At 54.8% G+C, this 17,238-nt stretch overlaps 1 protein-coding gene across 1 annotated transcript in view; it reads right to left on the minus strand.

Annotated features, from left to right (window-relative positions):
- Window positions 1-2,668: 2,668 nt before the first annotated feature.
- COL23A1 (collagen type XXIII alpha 1 chain) overlaps window positions 2,669-17,238 on the minus strand; it is a 380,991-nt gene continuing 366,421 nt past the window's right edge. Inside the window, exons 14-27 of the mRNA XM_042250383.2 lie at window positions 16,049-16,126; window positions 13,783-13,836; window positions 13,130-13,174; window positions 12,229-12,318; window positions 11,400-11,462; window positions 11,050-11,106; window positions 10,757-10,783; window positions 9,760-9,822; window positions 9,623-9,676; window positions 9,435-9,461; window positions 6,587-6,640; window positions 6,232-6,318; window positions 4,255-4,293; window positions 2,669-3,814 (exon numbers count right to left, since the gene is read on the minus strand). Coding sequence (XP_042106317.1) covers window positions 3,812-3,814; window positions 4,255-4,293; window positions 6,232-6,318; window positions 6,587-6,640; window positions 9,435-9,461; window positions 9,623-9,676; window positions 9,760-9,822; window positions 10,757-10,783; window positions 11,050-11,106; window positions 11,400-11,462; window positions 12,229-12,318; window positions 13,130-13,174; window positions 13,783-13,836; window positions 16,049-16,126 — 741 coding nt within the window. The 3' untranslated portion in view covers window positions 2,669-3,811. The remainder of the gene's footprint in view (window positions 3,815-4,254; window positions 4,294-6,231; window positions 6,319-6,586; window positions 6,641-9,434; window positions 9,462-9,622; window positions 9,677-9,759; window positions 9,823-10,756; window positions 10,784-11,049; window positions 11,107-11,399; window positions 11,463-12,228; window positions 12,319-13,129; window positions 13,175-13,782; window positions 13,837-16,048; window positions 16,127-17,238) is intronic.

Raw genomic sequence — 17,238 nt, forward strand, 5'->3', positions numbered from 1 at the left:
CTCTTCCTGCTCAGAAAAGCCCACTCTTTTCTTCCTCTGGCCCCATGCTAAGCACTCCTGTGTCCATTCTCTCATGTCCGACCTTTGAGGTGGCATTGGAGGCCAGTGGGGCAGGGGAAGAGAGAAAGTAGCTGAGCCAAGATTTGAAGCTAGGGCATGTTGTTTCTCAATGCAGGCAGCATTGGCATTCTCACTGAGATGGTTCATCACTGGGCAGGACTGTCCCACGCATTTCAGATGTTTGATGTGCCTGGCCCTACCCACTAATGCCAGGAGTGTCCCCGAGTCATTGTGGTGACCAAAAGCAAACCATGCATTTCTGGTAGTATTCTAGGGATCAGGAGGATGGAGACCCGGGTAAGCCCACTCCTCTCTGGCCTCAGCTTCATCTGCAAAAGGGGGAAGTCATCTTTGTGACTAGTTTACATGCTATGGCACACAATGGGGCTCCAAAAATGTGTTCTTTTGAGGCACAGCTGCCCTTCTTGGCAGAGGAACATGAGGTCCCCAATCTTGAAGGCTCAATTTTGAGGCAGGGTGCTCCCCGTGTCTCTGCTGGGACCGCAGCAAGTCAGTCACTCTTGCATAGTCTGTTGCCCCTACCGCCAGCTCTTGGAGGACTCTGCAGACTCTCAATTTTGAAGTTTGCAAAACCTGAGAATATACCGCACATGGCCAGAAGAGGGCAGCAATGGACCATGAATGGCCCTGTCCTGGCCAAAGGAGCGGGAAAGACCCCCTCTCTCCCCCACCCCCACACCCAGGTGTCTGGGGAAGGGGGAACACGTGGCTTCCACCTGCATGAGGTTCTGCCCACCCAGCATCATGGGGCTCCCCATAGACTCCATGCCCTGCCAAACAATTTTGGAAAGACAAACTGGAGGACATCCAAGAACCTCAGTTTGATGCCCCAAGCCTGCTACCATGTGCTGACTGTGCATCCCTGGGCAGGGGACTAACTCCTTGGAACCCCATTTTCCCCACATGTAAGGCAGAAATAGTGATACCAACCACATACGCCCTTTCCAGGTTGGTGAGGGGATCCAGTGAGTTACCTGGGTGGTGTGCTGTGCCGTGTTTAATTGCTTAGTTGTGTCCAGCTCTTCGTGATCCCATGGATTGTAGCCAGCCAGGCTCCTCTGTCCATGGGGATTCTCCAGGCAAGAACACTGGAGTGGGTTGCCACGTTCTCCTCCAGGGGATCTTCTCAACCCAGGGATCGAACCCAGGTCTCCCGCATTGCAGGCGGATTTTTTTAAATTGTCTGAGCCACCAGGGAAGCCCAAGAATACTGGAGTGATGACTGATGGGATGTGTGCAGTGATGCTGGAGCGCCAAAGGACATCTGGATGTCCAGTGGTCTCCGTCAGTCATCACAGCCCCTCTGTGTTTTCCTTCATTTTCTTGTTACTGACTTCCCTGGTGACCCACACGACTGGCTGAGCAGCATGGCCGGCCATTTATTCCCAGCAACTGAGAGAAAAAGGGGAAGAGATCTGACCTGTTCCTTCTCCTGAGCCAGCAGGTAGCTGGACCTGTTTTGTTAGTTAGGAGGCCACATGGTGGGGGCCTGGGGGTACTGCTCATACTATGGCCTCCTTAGACCTCAGTTCTTGGAGGGAGAAGGCTGGGATACCATCATGGCAGGCCCTGTCACGTGCCTGGTTTTGCCACCTGAGAAATGGGCACTCTTGCTGGGCCTCTCACTCAGGATTAAGGACCAGCTGGGATGTAGAATTTTCTGAGATGGCTGAAACAAGATCTCCTATCCCACATTTTCTCTTTAAAATATGCTGCTGCTGCTGCTGCTAAGTCGCTTCAGTCGTGTCTGACTCTGTGCAACCTCATAGACGGCAGCCCACCAGGCTCCCCCGTCCCCTGAATTCTCCAGGCAAGGATACTGGAGTGGGTTGCCGTTTCCTTCTCCAATGCATGAATGTGAAAAGTGAAAGTGAAGTCATTGACAATTTTCCCTTGAATTAGGGTGAACCTCTGATTCTGGCAGGAAGTAATACCGTATGACTCTTGGTTGTAAAAGGTGACACAGATTCCTTCTGGCCCACCTGGGACATCCTGGGAATCCAACAGCCTTACGGTGAGGAAGCCCTGACCACACAGAGAGGTGTGCTGGCCACCAGAGGCCGGCCAGCATCAACTGCCGGATGTGGGAAAGCTTGAGTGACAGCCGCTGAATTGAGCCCATTACTCCCAGAACTATAAGACAGAAATAGAAAGGATCTTTTTTTTCTTTTTTTTTTTGGTTTGCTCGTTTGTTTTTGGCCATGCCACGTGACTTACGGGATCTTAGATCCCCAACCAGGAATTGAACCCAGGCCCTGGCAGTGAGTGTCAAGTCCTCACCACTGGACCACCAGGGAATTCCCAAGGATCATTGTTTTAAGGCAACAGATTTTGGGGTGATTTGTTATGCAGTAGTCATGGCTCATCAGATCAGAGAACACACAGGGGCTCAGTGACATGGGTGACTGGACAGAGGGCTCAGCTGGTATGTTAGCTGGGCTAGGCCTTGAGCCTGTGTTTTCCTAACTCCGAACCCCATCTTTGCCTTGAGCCTGAAATACTTATTCTGGTTTCTGGAGGTGGCTCTGGCCCAGGGAGAGTTCTCTTATCCCTCCCCACACAGCAATGACCAAGCTGAAACCTCACCTAGGGATAGCCCTTGGGGCAGTCTGCAAGGACAGACATACCCAGACACACATTTGTGATTTATTACACACAGCAATATCCATCTACACAGAGGGGGAGGCAAGTAGTTGGTCTGGAGCCGGTGGCTGGGGCCCCTTGTCAGAGGAGGGGAACCTCTTCTCAGAGCATCATTGGCTGAGGGCACAGGCCACCTACTCAGACAGGCGTGGAAGCAGCCCTGAGGCTCTTTTCATTTACATAGCTCACTCAGAGGACTCATTTTTGGCAGGCTGACCAGAGTTCCCCTGGGTGGGAAGACTTGGGGTCATTGAGGCCCAAACTCTGAGCTGGCAGTCCATCTTCTCAGGCTGGCAGTCCCATCACATCCCTCATGTGGTGGGTGTGGTGAAAAACAGGAAACAGCAGACTTTCCAGCCTGGGACCTCTGTGTTCTAGGATCAGAGGGCTCCCTGGTGCTAGGTCCACGTGGTAGTGATCACAGAGCCTGGCCTTTACTCCTGGCCAGAGGACACGTGTTCTCATAGCAGGCAGGCTGGTTCCTGAGGCCTACAGCACTCGATGGGAGCTCAGCCCACTTAGGTTGCTTCCCACAGCTCCAGCTATGAGTTCTGGGTAGAAGTCCTGTCCTGCCCTGGTGAACCCAGGGCCCAAGGGGGCCCCGAGTGGTGGGCAGCTGGCTGTGGCTGAGTGCAGAGGCCAGAGGGGCCAAGATCAGTTGTGTTTGCTATTCATGCCACGAGCCTTTGTGGATGGCATGGCCCCGGGGCTCCAGAGCTTCAGAGGGCAAGCTCTTGCAGGGCAGCGGAACAGCCAGAGTCTCTGCTCTCAGGTGACCGAAAGCTCAACCTGGCCTCTCTGCAGCCTCTCCTGAGCCAGGCAATTTACTTTCATCTTCTTCCTGGGAAAGCCAAGCCCTGAGGGAGCCCTGCAAGTACACAGTGTCCCCAGGGGGCCTGTCCGCTTTCCTGCCAGCTTCACACACTGATTGTCCTGGGGCTGGGCTGGGCATGCTCTCATATGTTAAAAGGCCACAAGTATTGGTGTTGCATCCCGTGAAAAAAGATCAATATATTACTGTTTTGTTTTTACAAAAGTTAAAAATGTCCACAAGGATCTATACAGGTTGTGAACTGCGTGCTCAGGATCACTAGAAAAGGAGGGAAAGATTGAAGGTGAGGAGGGAACTAGGGGGCACCAGAAGCCCTGCCTCTGATCTGGGTATCCCTGTCCTGCTTATTTCCTTGGGAAGAGGTATGGCCCCCCGATCCTCGCATCCCAACCTCCTGAATTCCACCCCCTCTTGGGGTCGGGGAGGGACAGTATGAACAAAGTCTCAGGGGCTGATGGCTTTGCCCTGGCTGGGCCAGGGCTTGAGTGAGCCCTGTATGACCAAGAGGGTGGTTTGCTCACAACCAGGATCACAGCCCTGGGTCTTGGGCCACACGATGGGAGAGTCAAATCTAGGGTCATTTGGGGAGACCCGGCTGTTCCATCACGATGTAGGGAGCAGCAGGCACTCAGCCCCAGGGTTCCCTTGGCTCCCCGACTCCTCCTAGCCTGCCCTGGAGACCCTTCCCTGAAAGTTACCTTATGCCAGCAGCCAGGCACAGGCAGTCCATCGGGGCCCTGGAAAGGAAGAAGGTTTCAGTGACAAGGAGGCAGGGCTGGTCAGCAGCTCCCTGTGCTCCGCACACTCCTGCCCCAGAGGAGCTAGCTGCAGCCCAGGGAGCTGCCACCTGAGGCCACTGGACCCCACTAAGGCAGGGCCTGAATGCCTGCCCTGTCCACCTGGGTAGTCAGGTCATAGGACATGACAGCCCCCCTCGGTGCTTGTTCTAAGCATGCCCCCATGGGCTTTGCTGGGACATGAGTAGCTGTGGGTGGAACCAGGACACCACGGAGTATAGAGCATCGTGCTAGACATCCCCAGGCCAGGAGCAGGCCTGGCCCTGGTCCCACTGAACACCTGTGTGTCTTTCTGTCTGGCAGCTGTGATGGTGGTTCTGGTAGCTCACCCTGTGGTCCTGAGAGCTTTCAGACATGTGTCCAAGAATATTTGAAGGACAGTCCAGGAAATGGGATTCCCTTTTGGCCTGTCCTGGTTCCTGTGTTTGGATCTGAGTAGCAGACAGGATGGGCTGAGGTCAGGGTGGACACTGGGCCAGGGTGGGGAGGTGTGTGTGTGTGTGTGTGTGTGGGGAGGTTGGAGTGGGGATAGTCTGGAGCCATCAGACACAAGCAGGGAGGTGAGTTTCCTCAGTGGCATGAAAGTGGGGAGCTAGTGATGGACCAACGCTGACCCGTCAGTCAGCCTAGCGTCCCTGGTGGACGCCACAGGGGACAACACTTCACTCTGTTCTGAAGCACACAGGCAGACCATGGACATGGGGGAGCATGCCCCCCCCCCCAGCACTCTCATGCACCCCTGGGGGCTGAGGCTGGGACCCAAGGGGAAGTGGGGAGGAGGGACAGAATGGAAAGGAAGGCAGGGCAGGGCAGTGGGCACAGGCAGCGCAGAATGCTCAGCACAGCAGAGCACACAGCACACAGCAGGCCAGGCTGCATACCGCAGGGTAGGGTCCACCGGCCCTGGCCAGGCCCCTGGAACCTGGCGCCCCTCGCCTGCCTCTGCATCTAAGATTCTCCTGTTTCAGAGACAAAGGCTTAATGACTTGGAGGGAAGTCTTGACCCAGGGCCTGGGGCTTGGGGCCGGGCCACCCTGTCTCCCTGCTGACCCTGGTCCTTGCCTCCCCCCTGCTCTTCCTGTTTTTTCCCATTGCCTTCTCCAAGCCATCTGGAGGTAGAGATTAGAACCCCTGTTGCATGGATAAGGAGACTAAGGAACAGAGGGCTAAATGATCCATTTGAGGTCAGAAGATTGGACTTTGGGGATCCCTGGCCCTGCCCCTCTGGAAGGGGATACACAACATGGCTTCTCCCCCACCACAACCCCAGCAGAGATGGGGGGATGTGAGTAACTGCTGAGTTTCAGTATGGAAACTCAGTTGTTTTTCCTGTCTTTTCTGAGTTCCACTGGAAGAGTTTGACATGTAAACCTTCCCTGCCTTCTAGAAGGAGAGGACCGAACTTTGGTTATTTCAGGTATCAGGTCTGGTGGTCCACAAGAAGCTGTGGTAAAAAAGCAGGAAAGGAGAAAGGCTGTGAGGGGAAAGGGCTTTGGGACACGCGGAGGAGATGCAAGGGGTGAATGTGCAGCTACCCAGACCAGCCAAAGCCTCCTCTGGGACAGGACAGACCCTCAGAGAGGTAAGGGTGGGTCCATCTCCCTTTAGGTCCAAGGAAGCTGAGTAAAGAGGAACAGTGATCTGGCAGACTCCATCCCTGACCAGGCTCCCATCTTCTAGACGGAGTGGGTCCCTGGGCCTTGCCCAGGGAGGGGTTACAACCAGGGTGAGAGGAGCCTTCATGATGGTAGCGATTAGAGGGCAGCCCAGCAGTGTGGACACCCCAGGGCAGGGCACACAGGGCCTCTGGGACTTGCAACTGAGCTCCGAGGACTGCAAAGACCTGGGTTGGGGCTCCCATGTCTCACCAACACGTACCACAGGACACGGCTGGTCCAGGCCTGGGGGTCCCGGCTCGCCCTTCTGGCCTTTCATTCCTTTCCGACCCGGGACACCGCGATCCCCCTGGGCAAGAAGGAAGATGGGGTGTGATGGTGGCTGCCAGGCCCAGGGCGCCTCCAATGTCCCTCAGAGAGATGGGCCTGGAGCCGGCAGCCCCCTGCCCTGCTGCCCACAGACCAGCCTCTGCAGCCTTCCTTGCCCCACCTACCCCGCCTTCTCTCTGCTTGCTTCCTGCCTCCATGTCCTTTCCTCTCCACCTGCTCCCTCCTTCTCTTTGCTTGCCTCCCTCCTTCTCTCCGCCTGTCCCTCACTTTCTCTCCACCTTTCCCACCTTCTCTCCACGCTCGCTCTGGTCTCCTTTTTCTCCTCGAGGTCCAGGGAAACCCTGTGAAAAAGATTAAAGGTTGAACCTGACGAAGTTTGAGGTGTGCTCTGGTTATCTCTCCATCTCTCTACCTCTCCCACCCACCTCTGCCCCTTCCCTCTGCACATATCCATGTTACAAGCTGGACCATCCCTGGCTCCTAGGGGACACAGATGCTGGGTATGAGGATGATGCAGAGAAAAGCCTGCATTCAGGACACCGGCACGGCTTCCTCCAAAGTAGAATACCACTGCTGTTTCTGGGTGAAAGCCTTCAGGCAGAACTGCTAGCAAAGAGCTTTGTCTTATGTCAAGTCAGGTGCAGCAGACACTGGCCCAGGCTTGGTTGGGGGATGAGACACAGGAAACCCATGGAGGTTTATATCACCATCTTCAGCAGACCAAGAATGGTGCTCTCTGTTCTCTGCACTTGGCTGAAACTCGTATGCACCCACCTACCCATCCATCCATTTGTTCATCTGCCCATCTTCCCAGTCAACATTTCTAAGCATCCACTAGGAATTGGGCTTTGGGCTGAATGCTGAGGGCAGAAAGCCAGATTTGGTGAATTCCCTCTTAGGTGGCACTAGTGGTAAAGAACCTCTTGCTAATGCAAGAGACATAAGAGACATGGGTTCGATCCCTGGATTGGGAAGATCCCCTGGAGAAGGGCATGGCAACCTATTCCAGTATTCTTGCCTAGAGAATCCCATGGACAGAGGAGCCTGGTGGGCTATAGTCCCTGGGGTTGCAAATAGTCAGACACAACTGAAGTGACTTAGCAAGCACACTCTTATATTTATTATGCCGTTTATTTTCTGTATCTTCTGATGTATTGATATCATCAAAATCTTCCTGGCTGGGGAGAGGCTGCCTCTCCTAGAGGTAGCCAACCCTTAGATATAGCAAAGAGCTAGGCAGGGAGCATGCCTTTCAGATGTAAACCAACCAATCCTGGAACAACCTCCTCTATCTAACTCACACACCAAGTCAATATTTTCCCTGCCCCAAATCATCCCAGGGCCAGGTAGCAAGCAACCAGAGACCATCCTTAGAGCCCAAAGCCTGCCAGGATTATTCAAACTGGCCAGTCCTAAACTGTTGACCCTGCTCTGCCTTGCTTTCCCCAGAGAAATGCCAGTAAAATCCCTGCCCTAGGTTTCTCCCCGACTCCTTCCTGCCTGCCAACCAAACCTGCTGCGTCTCCATGTGGCCCCATGCGGGTCATGCCCTTTCCTTGAGAGCTGTAAGTAATAAGCTCTTCTTTCAAAGGCGCTTGACCTGTGTTGTCACTAAGTCACTTCCATGAGTTAGAACCCCACAGGTACAAAGCTACAGAGTCTAACATGACAGGCAGTGGGGTGCAAAAGATGATGATCAATACTCATAGTGATAGAGATCTGAACCAGACAGCACGGGTACCAGGAAGAGGGGCTCTTCTGTCCAGGTGTGAGGTCAGGAAAGGCTTCCAGGCAGACTCCCCATTTCAGCTGGGCCCGTTGGAGTGGGTTGACTTTTTACTTTGGCCTCACCATATGGCATATGAGATCTTAGTTCCCTGACCAGGGATCAGGATCAAACCCCTGCCCCCTGATTGAAGTATGCAGCCTTAACCACTGGACCAAAGTGGCCACAATACTGGGGGCATAGAGTCCCTTTTGCTCCACCACCACTACCTCTCTGGGTCCACAGCCTGAGCTGGATTCAGCAGTGTCTTCTTCTCCTGGAACATCAGTGGAACCCTCCAGTCAGAAACTCAGCCTAGAGTTCTTCCTCTTCCTGTCTGTAGGGTGACACTTTCTCCCTAAAGTTTAGGGTAGGCATCAGAGTCCTTGCAGCCCTACCTGCATCTGGTCACCATTTCCCTTGCAACAGCCATCTGATTTTCCTGGGAGCCACTCTCCCTTCTCACAATTCACCAACTCCACCCCCAGCTCCAGGATGGAGCATTATGAACAGGTCTGGCCAGTTAGGAACTGCATTCTTATGGCCGAGTGACATTTCAGCATTGGCCCAGCTGGGGCCGATGAGAGTCGATGAGACTTTTCCCCAAAGAGTAGAGAGTGAGGCAAACGCCTTTCTCCAGGATTTGGACTTAGAGGGATGCAAGTTTGGAGTTCTTGGCTCCATCTCATCACTGTGTGGAAACTGGAATGATTCAAGAGGAAGAAGAGACAAGAGAGGGTGACAGGTTGGGTTGTGTTGACATACTTGAGCCCTGGATCTATGTGTCACACATATGGATTTTTCAGTTATGAGTCAGTTTAAACCAGTTTAACTTGTGTTTCCCATCTCTTGCAACCAAAAGATACCTGATCCAATCAATGGATTAATACTTCTCCTCTCCTTCCTGCAGTACTGTCATAGCTGAAGCCTTATTATCTCTCACCAGGATATTGCAACATGCTCCTCATTGCTCTTCCTACCTCCCTACTCCAATGGATCCACTCTCCATCCTCAATCATCCTCCATCCGTCATCTGTCCAGCTATCATCCATCCATCCAGCATCCATCATTCGCTTATATCCATCACTCATTTACATACCATCCACCCATCCTTCCTGTACCCATCCCTCCACCCACCCATCCTCCATACTCTATCCATCATCCACCATCCACTCAACTGCCCATCTATCATCAAGAAAGCACCTACTCTTGGCTATGTGTTGGATTTGCACTGTGGACAGAGGTGGAACCAGCCAGTTGTGGTCCTAGCCATGGGGAATGGGGACACATCCAGGCCATCCAGAGGGCAGCATGAGGGCAAAAGTTACAAATGGGAGAGAGCCAGCCACAGTGGACGGTGAGCTACTTACATCTAGTCCTGGCTCCCCGGGTCTGCCCTGAGAAGAGACAAAGAGGAGATGTGAGGAGGCTGAGAAGGAGGCGTTGGGAACACAATTCAGAACCTGGACTCTGGCCCCAGAGACCAGTGAAGCTCAGGGGTTGAGCCCCCAGGACTGAGTGATACCATAGTTGGGGGACATTAAAGGAAGGTGGTTACCTTCTCTCCTTTGGTTCCTGGCAGCCCAATAAGGCCTGGTGGGCCAGCTGGCCCCTGGATGGAAAAGGAATGATCAAGAGTCATGACAATTACAGAAATTAGTCCCTCTAAGGATGAACAAGGCTCATGACACTCACAGGCAGGCCGCTGGGTCCTCTCTCACCCGGGGAGCCCTTCTCTCCCTTTACTCCATCCAAGCCCTGGAAGCAAAGGGGAGGTACCAGTTAAGGGGGTCAGACAGATGGCAGAACAGGAAAGCCTGGGGCCTGACCGGGATCTGAGGTATGCGGGGCAGAGGGACAGACTCCAGGCTCTGACAGCCCAGCCCTGACTTCCTTCTTGTGCAAATATCAGAATGTAGGTGTGCATGTTTTATCTTTTCTTACACATGGGCTTTTCCAGTAATCCTGGAAGGTGGGTTATAGTCACACCCATTTCACAGATGAGGAAACAGAGGTACAGAGAGGGGTAGGGTCAGGCCCACTTGCACAGCCAGGAAGTGGCAGGGCTGAGCAGCCACTGGGTTTCTGAGTCCCCGTCTTGGACCTCATCCCTGACAGCAGCTGCTTATCCTAAACATGATCTGGGGAGGCCTTGGAATAAAACAGAACCAGAAGCCGCACATCTGCTCAAGCTACGTGGTCGGCCCCACACAGCTCCGGATTCCAAGGCTCTGAGGCCCCGCTTGGCCCCTGAGCTGGGGATGCGGAGATGTGGTCTCCCCCAGGGTAAACGAGGGAGATGCAGTGAGGCCAGCTGGCCTCCCTGGGTGAGGGGACACGGGCAGACCACACTCAGTTTTAATTGGAGAACAGAGGACACGATGGTATGTAATATACACCAAAGCCAGGACTTTGTATCCAGGTTGTGGGCAGTTGAGAGACAGATGTGTGCTTGAGGGGTGAAGAGGGTAGGGGGCAAGGAACGGAGAGGCTGATTGTGGGCCCGGGAGCACCAGCTCTGAGGACACTGGCAGGGGCTTGGGAATGGCCAGGCCGTGGGAAGACGCAGGGCTGGTCCAGGGCCGAGTGTGGGGCCCTCACTTTGCCTACAAGCAAGAATTTGGGGAACCAACCAGGCTGTGAGCCTACAGTAAGTAGGGGCCGGGGTTCCCATCCATGCTTCAGAACTCACCTTGGGACCCTGCATCCCCTGAAGGCCCTGGAGAAGGAGGAGAAAGCCCCAGATTAGGAAGGCCACGAGGCTGGGTCCAGACCTCCCAGCCAGGCCCTCTTGCAGCGGCTGCAAAGGCTTCCAGGCCACTCCCTGGCCCTGTGGCTCTGAACTCTGTGGCCTCCCAAGCCCAGACCTGGGCTCTGCTCGGCTTGCCTGATGTGTCTCCTCCCCGCTGGGCTACCCTGTTGTCCTCTGGGCCTAAGCCCACCACCCTCTCCACATCCCAGCTGCTTCAAGCCAAACTTTCTTACCATGGGGCCTGGGGGACCAGGAGGGCCTGGGGGCCCTGGTTCTGCTATGATCTGGGCCTAGGAAGGGTCAGAGGTGGATTAGTTGCCCATTGCCCCACCACTGTTCACTTACCCACACCTGAGCTCATCGGACATTGGAGGGGCACTCCCTGGGTGCTGGGTACTGTGCTCCACACTGCCCCCAAGAGGCACTGCTGGGTGGGAAGCCCAGTGCTGGCCTTTGGGTTCAAAGATGGGTCTAAGGCTCCCCCTCCCCCACTGCCCTGAGCTTGGTCAGGCCAGGTGGCCCTGTGTCCCAAAGCTCAGGGCCCCAGGCAGCCCCCAGCAGAGACCGTCAGCAGTGCCCTTACCAGGCTCTCCTGTAGCTTGTCAGATGCCGACTCTCCCTTCTCTCCCTTGGGGCCGTTGGCACCCTGCGGGACAGGATGGCCCTGAGCCCTTTCCGTCTATCACCAAAATTGCCACCCACGGGGCTCAGCACCTCCCCTTCCTTCCTCCGTCAAGCGGTGCAACTTCAGTAGCTTTCCCTAAATCAGTGGGTATTCAGAGAGCATCTTAACAGCAGTATAAGTTGTTTCCTGTGGGGCAGCCAGGGGCTCTAGGAGCAAAGATCTGGGGTTCAAATCCTGGCACCAGCTCTCTAGCCACATGAACCTCGTGGATGGACAATGGATGTGACGTGGTGGCAGCTCTTCGCATCTGGCTACGCATGACAGAAGCAATGGTAAAAGTGACGATGACAGGGGGTCCCTATTCTCAGCCCTGCCCGTGTGTCCCTTTGTGGGAGGGGCAGGTTATCACTCCCATTTTAGAGCTGAGGAAACTGAGGCCCAGGGAGGTTAGGTCACGTGTGCTGGGTTCCAGAGTCAGTGAGATGGAGCAGGATGCAAACAGGCTATCAGAGCTCCCCATCTAGTCATCTGCCATTAGGCGGGGCCTCCTTATTTTACCTTAAGGAGCTCTTGATGTAAGTGGTAGGTCTGTCTGTCGGGGAGGAAGCGGGGGCTCAGAGTCAGGGCATCCCAGCGCTTCCCTTCAAAGGCCCAGTGGGCTGGGGCTGAGACTGGGCTGAGACTAGGACCGCAGAGTCCCAGCCCCTGGCAGCCACCGTGGGGGGCCCACATTTACCTTGGGACCCTCACATGGGCAAGTACCAGGGGGGCTTACCCAGCCACCTACCGGGAGGCCTGACAAGCCCATCTCTCCTGCTTCCCCTTTGGGTCCTGTTGGTCCGGCTTCTCCTGGGTCTCCTTTCTGTCCTTTGGGACCCTGAAAACCACAGAACAAGATACAGTAGGCACTTTCGCCCCCCCATGCAGAGCTTATTCTAAGCCAGGCCAGACCCTCCCTTCTTCCTTGTGGGTCCTCTGCTCCAGACCAAGTGATGAATGAAGAGAGCGGCCTGGCTGGCAACACAGAAGGGGCAGTCCCCGCCTGTCTTACTGCAAGCAGAGCTGCAGAGTGGGGCAGGGGGCAGGGCAAGTGGGAATGAGTAGCTACTGAGGGGGTACATATGGGGTCAGGGCCAACCTGGTGCTCACATCTCAGGAGCCAATGGTGAGAGCCCCCAACCCCATATACAACCAATCATCCCTCGGTCACCCAACCAGCTGCTGCAGTCCTTCATTCAGCTGATTGTATACCGTCCACTCTGAGTCGCACTAGGGACCCAGTGCCAAAGGCACAGCCACGAGCGTTAAGTGACGCCCATGGACACTGTTGTGTCCACGCAGGATCATACACATGCGTGTATACTTACACTAACACTAATAACGGCAGCGAGATGACTTTGCTATTACATGCCAGGCACTACTCTCGAGTGTGTTCCGCGTGCCGTTATTTAACCCTCAGCCTTTCACCGTTTTCAGGAACTGAGGGACTGAGGAACTGAGGCTGCCAGAAAGCGAGTAGCTTGCCTGACGCCTATGGGCAGAACCGGGATTTGTACATAGGCTCCAGAGCAAATGTTCTGTTTTCTAGAACTGTATGTACGCGTGCAGACACACACACACACACACACACACTCAGCCTGACACAGCATCAGGCATAGCATCACCAAGGAAATGAAAAGCCTAGGGACCTTCTCTCCATCGATTCCAGGAGCACCAGGCAATCCGAGTTCACCCTGGAAGGGAATAGACAGCAAGGTGGGGGTTATGGTGCCCCGGCCCCTGGCAGGGATTTGCGGCCAGGCTGCCCCCTCTGACCAGCACGCTGGCCCTGGGTTGGGTCCCTGAGGTTGGACCTTCGGGAAGAAGCTCACTGCGTGCCTAGCACAGTGCCAGGCGCAAGCCACCCCTCCTCCATTTCCTCAGCCCCTGTGGGCAGCTGCGGCCGTGGCTGTGGTAGGTGGAAGCTGAGGGTCCACAGAGCCCAGGGATGATGGCTGGGACCAGATCCTGCCTGATTTTAAAGTCTTGGGATCCTTCTCCTGAGCCAAGTGAGCAGGTGTGAACGATATACACAGGCCATAGAAACGGCTCTGTAATCTACAGGACTTTGTAACATCACGAGGGGCCCATTTATGGATTATATGTGTGAATGAGGCATTGCAGGGAGAAGCCAGGGCCAGGAAGAAGGCACCCCACTTGGTTACGAAGGAGCAGCGCCACTTCCTCTGAGCCCTAGAGGCCAGGCCAAGGTGCTGGGAGAGAAGCAGAGGCAGAGAGGAGACCCTGGAGGCGGCCCTGGAGACAGAGACCCGGGGGACCACACGGTTACGTCTGTACTGACCTTGGCTCCGGGGATCCCTGGTGGCCCTGGGGGCCCCTGTGGCCCAGGAGGACCCTGTGTATGAAAGTCAAGGGGTCAGTGTTTAGGTGGGGCCTCCCCATCACTGCCCACCCATCTCTCTATCTTGAGGCTGTAGACCACCTAGTCAGGTCAGGCCTGTGTCTTGGGGGAGGCCTGGCAGATGGCACCAGGTATCGGGTAAGACAGCACAGTGTCTATCCCTCTGCCCTCAGGATGCTTTTCATCACAACACACTTCTGCTCAATCCCATGACAGCTCTGCACTGCCTCTGGAAGCAAATGTAAAACCAACCCCCGCTGGCACTCAAAGCCAGCCCCAAACCGTTTCCCCGGCAGAGGCCCAGCACTGTGCTCTCTGCCTCTCCTGCGACCTCTGGTGCTGTCCGCTGCTCCTGGGCATCCCTTGGTTTCATGGGGAGGGGACAGTATATTGACTCCTGAGCTCCCGTCCCTGCCCAGGCTTCCCTCAGGCCACCTGCCCCCCACCCCGGCTCAGGCCCCTTCACAAAGGCTGCTGTCACTCAGCCCCCAGTCCAGCAAGCCCCAGGCAGGCCTCTTCCCTTCACCTCCTCTCACCTAGCTGCCCCCTCCTTTTTAAAAATTGAGGCATAGTTGATATACAATATTATCTATGACATACAATATTATATAATATTATAATCACTAGAATATAGTGCTTCAAATCCCTGTCCAAGGTTATACCCATTCATAGTTATTGTAAAATATTGGTTATATTCCCTGTGTTGTTCAGTATATCCTAGTAGCTTATTTTATACGTAACAGCTTGTATCTCTTCACCCCTTCCCCCATCATCCCTTCCCCCTTCCCTCTCCCCACTGGTCATCACTAGTTTGTTCTCCATATCTGTGCATCTGCTTTTTTTTGTTTGTTTGTTATGTTCACTAGTTTGTTGTATTTTTTTAGATTTCACATATAAGTGATATCATATTGTATTTGTCTTTGTCTGATTTATTTCACTTAGCACAATACTCTCCAAATCCATCCATACTGCTGCAAATGGCATTTTAACGGCTGAGCAGTATTCCACTGTGTGTGTGTGTGTGTGTGTGTGTGTGTGTGTGTGTGTGTGTGTGTGTACACATCTTTATCCATTCATCTGTTGATGGACACAAAGGTTGCTTCCGTATCTTGCAACTTGCCCCTTCCTGTCGGTGCCTCCATTGAGATGCCCTGGTCTTACTCCTTCCTCCATTCCAGCCACCCTGCTCCAGATTCAGGCCCAGCACCTGCTTCTCTGGTGGCCTGTCTGCCTCCAGTGATCCCACCTTCCTCACCATTCCCCAGCTAGCCTGCCCCTCAGTATGTGTTTTTCGACTTTACCCCTCTGTGTCTGCCCAACGAATCCAGTCATCGTCCCCGCCTGGCATCCACAATCCACCTCCCCCCTTCTCTGCACCCACAGGGCTTCTCCATGCAGCTTTGCAACCATGCACGGGCATAGCCCTGGGCCATGCCATGCCACACCACGCCACACAGGCCTGGGGTGGGAACCGTTATCATCAGCTCGTGCTTCCCTGAGGCCTGTGGGAGACAACTGAAATCGAAGCTCAGGTGGGATTCGGTGCTGACAGCCAGTCTTTGCGGACCACCTCTCCCCACCCCAGCTCCTCTCCTGGTACCTCTGAGCAGCTGGCCCCCAACCCTTCTCTCCAGCTGGTGATGGGTCCTGGGCTTGCCCGGCACTGGGACAGGGCTGAGGCTGCACAACTCCCGAGTCTCCTGGAGCAGGCCTTGCCACACTCTTCTTTCTCGCCCTGTGGTTATTAGGAGATCCAGCCTCTGGTTCCTGAAAGGCCCCGAGAGGCCCTGCCTCTTGCTTGTGAATGCTGAGCTGCCCTTTTTTGCCTCAGCCTCTAGTTCCTAGAAAGGCCCCGAGAAGGCCCCGCCTCTTGCTTCTGAGTGCTGAGCTGCCCTTTTTTGCCTCAGCCTCTAGTTCCTAGAAAGGCCCCGAGAGGCCCTGCCTCTTGCTTCTGAATGCTGAGCTGCCCTTTTTGCCTCAGCCTCTGAGGAGCTCAGGGCCACATGGGCGCATTTACAGTGGCTCCCTCAGCATCGTGTGGGACTCCACACAGTACTGATTTCCATATTAGGTACCTGGTGAAGTTACCTAATATGTGTTAAGTCTCTGTGTTAAGCTATCCCCTGGTCCCTTGTGTAAACAAGGGCGCAAAGTGAGTGGATATTCCCTCAGGAAAGGAACGCCAGGGGTCCACCAGGAACACTACCTTAAGGGCATCCAAGATTCTGCCATCGTAGTCAATTACCACTGTGTCTCCTTGTTCACCCTTGAGGCCTGGGGGACCCTGAGGCAGGAAGAAGAGGAAGAATTTCAGGGAAGAGCATGGTGGGCATTTGTTTCACCCCGAGAACCTAGTAACAGGGGCTGTACACAGGCCTGTGAACTGTGGGCCAGCTCTCTCAGCTGGACCCTGGGGGGCCCCCAGCATGGTATCTTCTCGAATTCTCTCAGGAACTGGCACCCTGGCTCACCGAGTGAGCATTCTGGGGGCCAGGCAGGGGCGGTTACACTAGGGAGAGGGGAGGCCTGGGGCCAACTGAGGAAAACACGAGGTCTGGAGGTGGCTGTGATTCGCCTTCACTGAGGCTCGTCCTTGAGAGAAAATGGAGAGCCTGACTTTGATCCGAAGTTCTTCAGATTTTTAAATGTTGGCAAACAAAAACACCCAAACCCTCCAAAACACTGTGCAGGCCAACTACAGACCTGCCAGCTGGAGGCTGCCCTCGTACCTCAGTTTCTTAACCCCAGGGGGAGGCTGCACCCAGCAGGCGCTGACACTCCCATTCACTCCTGGTTCTGAGTCCACACCCACCCACGCACATGTCCACACGGATGTGTCTGCACACGCACTTGTCGACACAGGCACAGACGTGTGCTCTGCTGCTGGCCTCACCTTTCCCCTCGGAACCTCCCCCCACCTCTCGACTTTTCTCTGCTAGAGCAGCAGGGAGTGTGAGCACTTTGGTCAGGCTTGCGGCTGGCTGCACCGGAGGAGAGACCCGGCCAGGGCCTCGTTTGCCAGCTGTCCCCACAGTCACGGCCTTTATGGAACTGGAAGGTGTCCACTGAACTGCCACGCTCAGTGCTTAATCCAGTTCCCTGGCCATTCGCACCACCCCGCTGCCCGCTTAGACCTCTGTCTTGGAGGAGGGAGGCAGCTTGTGGGAGCGTGGGGGAGGATGTGATTGCTTGAGATCACAGGGCCAAGAATAAGGTGTGCTGACAGGGGCTCATCACAGAAGATTTGGGACCAGTTGTGGTGTGCTCCAGCGACAGGGGTGAAGTATGAAGTGGGGCTGGGGGAAAGGCAAGGCATACATCATGTAGGATAACGCCATCCGTGACGTATTGAAGTCTATGTTGAATGTGCCAAGGAAAAGAGTTTAGGAGGGCAGA

Source organism: Ovis aries, chromosome 5, assembly GCF_016772045.2.
Source record: "Ovis aries strain OAR_USU_Benz2616 breed Rambouillet chromosome 5, ARS-UI_Ramb_v3.0, whole genome shotgun sequence".
Taxonomy (NCBI): domain Eukaryota; kingdom Metazoa; phylum Chordata; class Mammalia; order Artiodactyla; family Bovidae; genus Ovis; species Ovis aries.